Consider the following 12,515-nt stretch of genomic DNA (forward strand, 5'->3'; position numbering starts at 1 on the left):
GGTTTGACATATGTAATTGTACTTTACCCATGTAAGTGAGCTTTTGAAAATTGTTACAGTATATGTCCATATGTTTTACCCACGTTAAATGCACAACATGTGTAAATGGCTTTTGAAAATTGCTATGATAGTATGTTACATTTACATGTATAAGTAAATTCAACTGTGTGTGTTTATGCAGTACAAACCTATAAGTGAAGAGACGAGATTTGACAAAATATTTTCACTAGACCCATTAATAATAACTGACTGCAAGGCAGAATTATATTTTTACTACTGTTGTTTTAACCAGTTTTACCCTACAGTGAAAGGCTGCAGATTTAATTATATGTGTGTATGAGATTCCCTAATAGCTTAAAATATAATTCATGGAATCACAGTATTATCAATACTATGCTAGCATCTATTTGAAAGTTTATAAATCATAACTTAAAGACCATAGGGTTTATGATGCCTTCTTAAAAAATTATTCTGTGATAAAATCCAGAACCATTCACCATGAGTTATTGACATTTCTTTTTTCCATAAACAGTGTTTTGATTAGTTGACTTCTATGGGTAATTAATTTATTCTTTTGTATTTTTTTTCCAGGAAACATTGGAAACATATTTAAGATTGCACCTGTTTTAGGCATCATTACTCTATCTAAAGAGCCTGATTTGTCAGCAACTGAGCAATTTGTTCTGTCTGTCAAAGCAACTGATCAAGGGTCACCACCTCTGTCTGCAACTGCAATTGTCCGCATTTCCTTGGCAATGTCAGATAACTCTCATCCAAAGTTCACACAAAAAGAATATCAAGCAGAAGTTAATGAAAATGTGGATATCGGAACTTCTGTTGTCTTGATCTCAGCAATAAGTCAGTCAACATTAGTTTATGAAATTAAGTATGGGAATGTTGATGGAGCACTTACTATCAACCCATATTCTGGAGTCATCACCAATCAGAAAGAGCTGGACTATGAACGCATGCACTCTTTTCATCTAATTGTACAAGTCACTAATATGGCAGGTATGGCTTCAAATGCCACAGTCAACATTCAGATTGTTGATGAAAATGACAATCCTCCAGTTTTTTTATATTCACAGTATTCTGGCAGTATAAGTGAGGCTGCTCCCATCAACAGTATAGTACGAAGCTCTAACAACAACCCAATGGTAATACGAGCTACAGATGCTGATAGCAATCAAAATGCTTTACTTGTTTATCAGATTGTTGAATCCACTGCTAAGAAATACTTTACCGTAGATTCCAGCACTGGTGCTATCAGGACCATTGCAAATTTAGATCATGAAACAATAGCACATTTCTATTTCCATGTGCATGTTCGAGACAGTGGTAGCCCACAGCTTACAGCGGAAAGTCCAGTTGAAGTAACTGTTAAAGTAACTGACATCAATGATAACCCACCAGTGTTTACAGAAGCTGTGTTTGAAACAGTTCTACTGCTACCTACCTATGTTGGAGTTGAGGTTCTTAAAGTCAGAGCTGAAGATCCAGATTCAGAGGTTCCTGCTGAATTGACATACAGTTTAATTGAAGACAACATGAACAATTTCTTAATTGATTCAAGTAGTGGAGTACTTACAGTCAAAAACAACAGTCTTTCCAAAGACCATTACATGCTTATCGTAAGAGTGTCTGATGGAAAATTTTATAGCACAGCTATGGTTACAATAATGGTAAAAGAAGTCATTGAAAGTGGACTCCATTTTACTCAAAGCTTTTATTCTACTTCAATCTTGGAAAACAGCACCAACATTACAAAGGTAGCAGTTGTAAATGCAATAGGAAGCCGTCTCAATGAACCTCTAAAATATAGCATATTAAATTCAGGAAACAAATTTAATATCAAATCCACTTCTGGAGTTATTCAAACAGTTGGACTACCCTTTGACAGAGAAGAACAAGAGATGTATGAATTAATAGTAGAAGCAAGTCGTGAGCTTGACCATCTGCGTGTTGCACGAGTTGTCGTCAGAGTTAACATTGAGGACATAAATGATAATGCTCCAGTTTTTGTAGGTCTTCCATATTATGCTGCAGTACAAGTTGATGCTGAACCTGGTACCCTTATATATCGTGTGACAGCCATAGATAAAGATAAGGGAACAAATGGTGAATTAGTATACTTTCTAGATGAAGACTATGGCCACTTTGAAATTGACAGATATTCTGGTAGTGTCATTTTAAAGCAAGCTTTTAATTCTGATTTGTCTAATATAGAGTATGGAGTTAAAATAATTGCAAAAGATGGTGGTGATCCCCCTTTATCTGCTTCTGTAGAGCTTCCTATTACTATTGTTAACAAAGCAATGCCAGTGTTTGACAAGCCATTCTACACAGCTTCTGCAAATGAAGATATAGAAATGCATACCCCAGTTCTGAGCATCAATGCAACCAGTCCAGAAGGCCAGGGTATTATTTATACCATAGTCGACGGAGATCCTTACAATCAGTTTAATATTGATTTTGACACTGGAGTTCTAAGTGTTATTAGCCCGTTGGACTATGAAGTAAATCCTGTTTTTAAGCTAACAGTAAGAGCCAGTGATGCTCTCACTGGTGCTCGGGCTGAAGTCACTGTGGATTTAAATGTTAATGATGTAAATGATAATCCACCGGTTTTTGATCATTCATCATACAATGCAACATTATCTGAAGCATCTTTAATTGGGACACCAGTGTTGCAGGTCATTGCTAATGATGCAGACTCTGAAAAAAATAAAATTATAAGATATCAGATAGTCCAAGATACCTTTAATAGCACTGATTATTTTCACATAGACAGCACAAGTGGTCTCATATTAACAGCTCGTATGTTGGATCATGAGCTAGTGCAACAATGCAGTTTCAAAGTCAGGGCAACAGACAGTGGATTTCCATCAATCAGTAGTGAAGTTCTCGTTACTATCTCTGTGACAGATTTGAATGATAACCCTCCAGTTTTTAACCAATTAATATATGAGTCATATGTTAGTGAATTGGCTCCACGTGGCCATTTTGTGACTTGTGTCCAAGCTTCAGATGCTGACAGCTCAGACTTTGACAGATTAGAGTACAGCATTTTGTCAGGCAATGATCGTATAAGTTTTATTATGGACAGCAAAAGTGGTGTTATAACACTTTCCAAACATCGTAAACAAAGGATGGAACCAATGTATAGTCTGAATGTTTCAGTCTCTGATGGATTGTTCACTAGTACAGCACAGGTGCATATCAGGATTCTTGGGGCTAACCTTTATAACCCTGTCTTTGGCCAAAGTGTTTATGTGGCGGAAGTTAGAGAAAATGCAGCACCTGGAACCAAAGTAATTCATGTAAAAGCAATAGATGGAGATTCTGGGATCTACAGTCAAGTAAGCTATGCTATAATAAATGATTTTGCTAAAGATCGGTTCTATGTTGATAATGGGCAAATCGTAACAACAGAGAAACTGGATAGGGAGAACCCTTTAGAAAGTGACATCAGTATTTCCTTGAGGGCCCTTGATGGTGGCGGAAGAGCAGCTTTCTGCACTGTGAGGATAATAGTAGTGGATGAAAATGACAATGCTCCACAATTTAAAACTGTAGAATACAGAGCAAGTGTCAAAGCAGATGTTGGAAAAGGCCATTTGGTCACACAAGTCCAAGCATTTGATCCAGACAATGGAGCAAATTCTAGGATCACCTACTCACTCTATAGCGAGGCCTCTGTTTCAGTTGCAGATCTCCTTGAAATTGACCCTGACAATGGGTGGATGGTTACCAAAGGCAATTTTAACCTTTTAAAGAATACTGTGCTTTCCTTCTTTGTGAAAGCAGTAGATGGTGGCATTCCAGTAAAGCATTCTCTTATCCCTGTGTACATTCATGTTTTGCCTTCAGAAACTGTTTTACCTGCCTTTTCTCAACCACAGTATTCTTTTACAATACGGGAAGATGCATCTATAGGTAGTACTATTGATTATCTCTACATTATGCCACATCAGAGTGCTGTGTTCAGCGCTGTCAATGGTGAACTGGCTGAAACTAACAAAGATGGATTTTTTGTTATAGACAGAGACACTGGAATTTTAAAACTGGATAAGAAACTAGACCATGAGACAAATCCTGTATTTTACTTCAAAGTCACAGCAACTATACCATTAGATAAAGTAGACATTGTGCTGACTGTGGACATTGAGATCAAGGTTTTGGATATAAATGACAACAAACCTATTTTTGAATCCAGTCACTATGAAGCCGTAATAATGGAGGGAATGCCAATAGGAACGAAACTTATCCAAGTAAAGGCTGCAGATGCCGACTGGGGTACAAATGGGCAAGTGACATACTATCTTCCCTCGGAATCAGAGTTGAACAAAGTCATGGAAGCTTTCACTATCGATATAAACAATGGTTGGATTAGCACACTTAAAGAGCTGGACCATGAAAAGAATCCCACGTATAAATTTTCAGTTGTGGCATCAGACCTTGGAGAAACATTGACTCTTTCTTCAACAACACTGGTCTCAGTAACTGTGACAGATATAAATGACAATGCACCAGTCTTTGAACAAGAGATATACAGAGGGTCCGTGAAAGAGAGTGATGCCCCGGGTGAAGTTGTGGCAATTGTTAGTACTTGGGATGAAGACACCGAGGATGTAAATCGGCAAGTGAGCTATCATATTACAGGTAAAAAGCATTATGGTAGCAAACTCTTTATTTAATGAAGAGCAAGGATTGATAAAAGAGAGAAGACATAATAAAACTTGTAGAATTCCTAACTAGCTTCTCACTTGGTACTTTCCTATCCTATCCTATTCATTGCTTGATCACAGCTACATAGAGGACCGTGATCCTTGAAAAAAGGAAACAAACCATGTTGCCAAGTATGAAGGCCATGTACATATAATTCAAGGAGGGGACGATTTTAAGACTCGTACGTGCATGTTACAAAATATGATGTCTGTGCTCACATGCACGCTGGATTTTAACATCCATGAGCGGCCCGTGACTCACTTGCGCAGGGAGGGGGATTTTCAAATTATGCGTGACGACGCAATCACCCTTTTCCCCCGGTTCTCTAACCCTAACCCTATCCTTCCTCCCTCTTTCCCTCTCCTCCCCGACCCCTAACCTAACCCTTCCTAGCCCCAATTTTTTATTTTTATACTTACTGCTCCTAGGGAGCAGATTTAAACCCTGCGCTGTCCTGGCCCACCCCTTTTGGAAGACCTGCCACTGCAGTGCGTAACGGGGGTTATGCGTGTGGCTGGGCCCTTCTGAAAATGCGCACGGGGCTTTTAAAATGTACTTGAAAGTATGTTAAGCAGTATTATAAAGTTGTCCCCGAATGCAACTTTAGTGACTTTATTTACAATGACACTAAATCTGCATTTGATTAAGCATATGTCTTATGAAATATTATAATGCAATATGCAAAAATAGTACCTTATAATCACCTGAGATTCACATTGAGATCAATATTTAAAAGTCTACTATGTGGGTAATATAAGTGGGTAAATTTATCTAAAAATGCTGCTGAAAATCCAGCTAAATCTACTTGCACAAATATTAGATCTAGTACTGTACGGATAGAGTTGTTCACACAGGTTTGGTCAGATGGCACTAAATATTGCTTTACTTGAGTAAATTTTAAAAGCCCATTCCAGGAATGCCGCAACTCCTTCCCTGGCTAAATTTGTGCAAGTCCCAGAAACAAGGATTCATTTATTAGTATGTGCTCTAGTAGCGTTCAAATGAGCGAAACTTGGCCAGAATCGGACTTTCACCGCTACTAGACCACATACTAATAAATGAATCCTTGTTTCTACCGATCTTTGATTCCTGGTTGCTAAATTTGTGCAAGTGGCACACAAATTTAGCCATGTACAGCAGGGATATTTTGAATGGTAATTGAAAAGCAAGGTTTTGGTTATGTGTTTAATAGTGTAAACTGAAGGAAAAGGATTAATATTTCTAAAAGGCAGGACATAAAACTCAAAATCATTTCAGGAAATACAAGCTCAGAGACTCTTAAATGCTGCAGGAAATGGGAGAACAGAATTTTTTTCTTGCTCTTAATAAATGCATTCGTTGTGAACCTGAAGGTAAATCCTGATTATTCTTCATTTGTATATGATATGTTTCCTGACAAAAATAGTCATCCAAAGGTATTGCATAAAATATGGATTTTCAGCCCAGTGGCAAAGCAGCAGTGCCGTGCATTGCATGTGGAGGATCTGGTTTTAATTCCTGGGTCCAGATGCTTTTCCCTAGACCTACTAGAGCTGCTGCTGAGGTGCCTTGCTCATATAAAGCCCTGGATGGGGAGAGCCTCGGCCATCAATCAACAGCAATACAGAGGCTAGAGCAGGGTCCATGTTAGCCGGGTTCTGGAGGGAGCCACTGCCTATGGGCTCTGGCCGAAGGCTGTTGCATTAAGGGCTGGGCTGAGTTAAGCAGGAGATATAAAAATATGGAGAAAATCCCCTGTGTAATTACAAAAGAAGTCTTATGGTGCTGTAGCCCAATTCAGGCCAATTCTGACTGAGCTGGGAGCCCCCCAAAAAAGCAGGAGATAATTGCTGAGCTAAAGAGAACAAAAAGCTAGTTGAGTGTGTCAATCCTAATACAAGGTCAACAGATTAATCCATTATGCATGTGTGGCTACTAAAACATAGAAAAATACTGTATTATTTAATTTGTATTGCAATCCGTGTGTTCTCTAAAGTGTTTGCAGGGTAGAACTACAACAGAATTCAATGTAATCAAGAGTCTGCTCAGGGAAAATACGCATAGACATAACTACTAATACTTAGTTCTAAACAGCACGGTTATGTGTACAAGAAAATGAAATAATTACAAAACCAACCTTTATAGGCATGCTAAGTAAAGTTCATTGTTTTAATCGAACTGTATTAGCAGGGCATGCCAGAATGTAGCATGAAGTCCACAGGACATCTACGGCATTAGTAGTTTAAAGCCTCTCAACCAATTATCGGGTGACGTTTCTTTATACAAGGCCTAACCACATTTCTCATGACCGTCGCTCCCTTGAGGCAGTGGCACTGAAGATGGCCAGAATCTCCACTAGAAAACACTGTTTTGAAGTCCTGGGACACATGTTACTGGCAGGCTAACTTCCAAATGATAAACACTCTGTATTCCCTGAGTATCCGAGCGACATAATTGCAGACTGCCACGGGGCTGCATTTGTACAGGCCCTGCAAATTCCCAACATACGGTTTTTGAAGAACCACAGGCTTCTCAGCCAGTCACGGTGATAAAAGATTTTTTTCCATTTCCTCCAAACAAGCCTCACTACTGGCAGCATGAGCCACCAGCTGATTATAATTAATTTTAGCACTTCCCACATGCAGCGGCACGTTCCGGAGATTTGAATATATTACTTTAAAATGAAGTCTCTTTCGGATGAAACTTTAGCTACAGTACAGAAAAGAAAAGAAATCAGCGTATGCTAAAGGACCCACGAACCCAATTTTCCTGGGATCTGGCCTGCCTGGGATAAAACAAACATTGGGGACGTGCAAAATTCAGTAAAATGATTTTAATGAGACCAAATAAAATGAATAGGGTTTATCGTCTCAATAGTTTATTGAATGATACTTTCCTCATGGTCACTTTTTTAGGGATAGAGGGGGGACTTTTTTTTTCTGTTGTCAGAAACATGAGACATGCATGCCAGACGCTTTCTGTAAAGCGTCCTTCACATCCCCTCTATCATGCAGTCCTGATCTGTGCATTTTGTTCACAAATGTGAACTACAAAATGTTTAGAAGTACTTGGAGGGATCGATGCAATAAAAACATTTTTGCCCAAAACCTTTTAGTTCACAATCTCCTTATCTGAAAGTTATTTCCTAAAATCCCTTCTGCTCCTTTTTTTTGCCTGGTCATGAATGAGAGCAGTTTTCAAAGGGATTTCCGCAGGTGGAAAGTGGTTTGCTGGCTGGAAATTGCCCACCCGAAAAGTTCATGCATGAGATGTATCCTTTTTCCCACTTTGGAAGTGGAAGCTTTCCTGGGGCGGGGTTTTTGGGGGGAGAAAGCTACACGCATAGTTTTAAATGTTCAAATCTATGGGGGTAATTTTCAAAAGGATTTACACGCATAAAAGTAGGATATATCGTAGCACGTTTCAAAAGCCCAGATATTGTAGCAATTTTCCAGGTTTAAATGTGTAAATCCTTTTGAAAATTACCCCTTTGCGCATATGTGGACATTTGCAAATTGCTGAATATATGCCATTGAAGTAAAATTAGGTTTTACCCACATGGGGATGGTTACTTTCAAACTCGGCCGCGCGTGTGCACATTTGCATGCATGAGTTGGGACGCAGCCATTTTATAACATTCGCGTACATATGCGTGTTATAAAATAGCCTGCCCACATGCCAAATTTTAAGTGGATGCGTGCAAATGCCACTTCTACTGTGTAAATTGGGGGATTTTTAAAGATGTGCATGCTGACACTATTCCCAGTTTTACAGGTTCATTCCCCGTTCACCCAGTTAAGTGATAGGCCCTCCAAACCCCCCTTCACTTCCCCCAGTTATCTCCCAAACTTAAAACCCCACAGATCTGCCTATTTCTCTTTATCTTTTAACTTGTACATCATCCATTACAGAAGTAAAGGGGCCTCGGTGCGCGTGAGTATTTACACACACATCTCTGGTTCATGTCCTGAAACGCCCATGCCCTGTCTAGACCACGCCCACATACATACCCCCTTTGTGAAAACTTTCAAGATATACGTGCTCCGGGAGGTGCACCTTATGTTAGCAGCTTTTAAAATCCACTTGGCGCACGCCTAAAATATTTGCACGTCCCCTAATTAATGCGCGTATTAGGCTTTTAGAATTCATCTTTAAGTGCACTTAATGTGGGCAAATGAGCTTCCGAAAACTGATGCATTAACATGTTACATTTACACATGTATCTCCTTCAAAAAGTACCTCCAAAGGTTGTAGTGTTGGAAAAATTCACAGAAAAAAAGCAGGTACGTGTCGCTGCGTGTACTTTTTCCTTAGCTCAGTTCCAAAGTTCCTTCGAAAATCAGTGCAAAGAACATGGGTAAAATGTACCCGTAGACTTTGCAGCAATTACCCCCTCCCCAGGCATTATAAGCAAAGTGTTGCGCGTCCCGGCCGCGTGGGTGCCGCGACCGGTCCTGCTCACCTCGCACTGCCCTCTACTAGCTCCGGTCTCGCCGCTACTGCCAGCTCCTGGCACCCCCGACACTCACTGCGGCCCTCTCCAGCTTCCTCCACGCCGCAGGCCTCACAGCGGAGCTTCCATCGGGGCTCCGCGTCTTCGGCCACCTCGGCCCCGCCCCTAGGCGCGCACGTGCGGCTGACCTCCGTTTTAAAGGGCCAAGCGCGAGAAGACCAACTCTGACGCATCCCGATGACATCACGTAGCAATCGGGACGACACCGTGTTGTACTAGTTTGCCTAATCCTGTGTTCCAGTGTTTCCTTGTTCCAGCGTCTCTGAGTGTTCCTGTGTCCTTACTCAGGTAGTACCTTCTCGGACTGATCTCTGGTACTGACCTCAGCCTACCTGACTACTCTTTTCATCTGCTGCCTGGAACTGACCCTCGCTTGCCTTGACTACGCTCAGACTGACCTTGGTATTGACCCCTGCTTTGGCTGACCACTTCTGGACGGATACTCTGGTTTTGACCCTTGCGCTTCACTCGGACACTCTTCTGGCCTACCATGACTACCAGACCAACCTGCTTGGATTCCAACAGCAGCCTTCACCCGACTAGACCCGCAGGCGCTGCCTGTGTCACCCGGAGAGTCTTCCTGAACTGTTACCTCCCTGAGGTCTCCGGAGCTTCCAGTTCGGGTCTGGTCCATCCTCTCTGCGTCAGCCGCGCACCCTTGTTCGTGGTGGGCACACCCCTCAGCTACCTCTCCGGGAGACCATCCAAGGCTCTCCTAAGTCCAGGCAATCCAGGTACCCAAGGACTCAACCTGCGGAAACCCCGGACTGTTATTGGCGAAGCTTCAGCTAGCCTCTGTTTCCTTGTGTGCTCCACCTCCTGGTGGCAGGCGCTCTCCGGGTCCGACCAGAGGGCCATACCAAACCTGCACCAGGCCAAGGGTCCACCTCCAGAGCAACACAAAGTACTTGCTCCTTTAAAATATTTTAGGAGAAAATATTCATTATGGCCTCCATTCTGCAAAATCTGGTGGTCCAATTAAATGATAAACAAGTACATTTCTATAGGACCGAATATCCTCTGAACTGGCCCACATATGTTTTTTATTTTTTAACATCATAGAAACACAGAAATGATGGCAGAAAAAGACCAATCGGCCCATCCAGTCTGCCCAGCAAACTCTCACACTCATTTTCCTATACTTATCTGTTTCACCGACCACCAAGGTCAGGGCCCTTGTTGGTAACTGTTTGATTCAAATTTCCTGCCACCCCCTGCCATTGATGCATTGGGGGAAAAAGGCACATGCCTAATATCTCTATATATTCAACCATTTACACGTGGCTTATGAATTTTGCAAAACCCAAAACCTGTAAAGAAAAGTCCACGGTAACAGAGCTGCTATCTCTTCAAGGCAGGGAGGCCGTGTCATTGGCCAGCAACTTTGCCGTATGCTGCCGCCATTCCCAGGTTCAGCATCTGATCTTTGAACTGGGAGGAGCTTCAAGCTGTGACCTCTGACCTCCGTCTGCTTTTCTGGTCAGGGCAGTATTTAAATGCCGCTGGGGGGCCTGTATTTCACTTCTCAATTTGCCTTCACTGAGCAAAATGAGGAAGGAGTCGTTTATGGGATTTTTGACACAAATGTAAATAACCTCTGAGAATGTTATCCCTAAGTATGATTTTGATGCTTTTTCAGCAGTCTTAATTTCCTTGTGTCCCTCAGTGGGCAAAATGGTGATATCTCCCTCCCAGTCCACGGCAGGAACATGTTCTTTTCTTTCCCTTTGGCTTCCGAGCTGGTTTTGTCGGCGTGCAGTTTAATGATGTGGAAAAGTAATATTGCCGGGTTCAGTGTCAGTGTTCCAGCATAATAAAAAGCTGTTTCTGCCTCATCTCCTCCACTCCCCACCAGCTTCCACTCTAATAAATTTCATCTAATTGCAGTGCTTATCTTTGAACGGCTCTTTAAATGACCCCTCGTTAGGGCTGTTTAATACTAATGTGTCTTCCTGTGTCATGTAAACTTTTTTTTTTTTTTCCCTTCTTTTTGCTGGAAACCTAACGAGCATGGGCACAGCTGTAAGATAGATCCTTCATTAAAGGATTCCTTAATAGAACCTGCTGCCATTTCTTGATTGCATAATCAACAGCTAATGAAATTGTCTTGGTAACAAGTGCTGTAGTGTATTACATCCTCTCTGGAGACTGACTGGAGAGACCCATTGTATTATTCTGAGATTGCTATTGATTGTTCACAGTTTGAATCCTGTTGTCATTAAGGCAACTAAGCAAGTTCACCTTTAGCAATTCTGGTTTTGCTTTTCTTGGGCGGCAGGAATAGGGGGGGGATTCTTTTACTTTTCAGACTTGCCATGTTTGTTAAACATAGTTACAGGTGAGTATTACATGTTTCTAGGAACAAATGTGCCAGACTAAAAAAAAAAAAAAAATCTCCTTGCTCCTAATGTAGGGCCTCATTTACTAAGCCTTAGTAAATCAGGCCCTTACTCTGAAGCAGAGAGCGATCTGTAGGTTGGGTTTGTTTGGGGTGGTTAGATTTTTTTTTTTTTTATTTTAACATTGGATCTTCTCTTTAAAAATCTTATTGTGAATCACACCCAAGGAAGGTCTTTTGGGAGTAAGATTTATTTGATGATAGTTGCCATTCTTTCACCCTGTTTTTGTAGGTTTGTTTTCTTTTTTTCCTAGACAGTTTTCTCCTGCTCCTTTGCACTTTCAGCTCAAGTTGGAACTAATACTGGGATCTGGCACCATGAGCCTTCATTCACAATGACAAGGAGATTGTTTTTCCCTGTATTTTATATCTCCATGCCCACCCTCCGCCTAGTTTGGTCATAGTATTGATGGTCCTAGGCCATGGGCAATATGCCAGAGCGCTGCAGTCATGGATCCTGAAGCTTGCACCAAGGAAAACATTGCCCCTGACTTCCTCCATGGTCTTTGATTGTTGCCTCTGTAGCATCACCAGTCAATCTGGGGAGTGAAAGGCCTGATTTGGTGGATCAAACTGAGGACCTGCTGCATAGCCACCAGGTCAGCTCTTTTACTTCATTTGATGTGTTCTCAGCTTGAACCTATCACAGGATAAATTACAGACCAACTAACGTCCATAAAGTTCAATGCTTCCATCCTGTAACAGACCTAGATAACTTTATAGCACAGTGGTTGTCTAGACATAGCAATCAACAGGCTTTTAAGAAATTACCATTGCATCCCCAACCCATATTTTGCTCAAAGTTGACCTCTTACTTGCTTTATACTTCTTATTTCTCTCTTCATCATCTCCAGCTATTAAATTATAAGGAGCACCCAGTCACTTAGAGGTAGGTAC

The 12,515-nt window shown here is 41.3% G+C and overlaps 1 protein-coding gene across 3 annotated transcripts in view; it reads left to right on the plus strand.

Annotated features, from left to right (window-relative positions):
- Window positions 1-12,515, plus strand: part of FAT3 (FAT atypical cadherin 3) — a 1,056,928-nt gene that overhangs the window by 881,010 nt on the left and 163,403 nt on the right. For all 3 annotated transcript variants that reach the window (XM_029602305.1, XM_029602306.1, XM_029602307.1), the window contains exon 10: window positions 592-4,662. In XM_029602305.1, the coding sequence (XP_029458165.1) occupies window positions 592-4,662 (4,071 nt within the window). The remainder of the gene's footprint in view (window positions 1-591; window positions 4,663-12,515) is intronic.

This window comes from Rhinatrema bivittatum, chromosome 5, assembly GCF_901001135.1.
Source record: "Rhinatrema bivittatum chromosome 5, aRhiBiv1.1, whole genome shotgun sequence".
NCBI classification, from domain to species: domain Eukaryota; kingdom Metazoa; phylum Chordata; class Amphibia; order Gymnophiona; family Rhinatrematidae; genus Rhinatrema; species Rhinatrema bivittatum.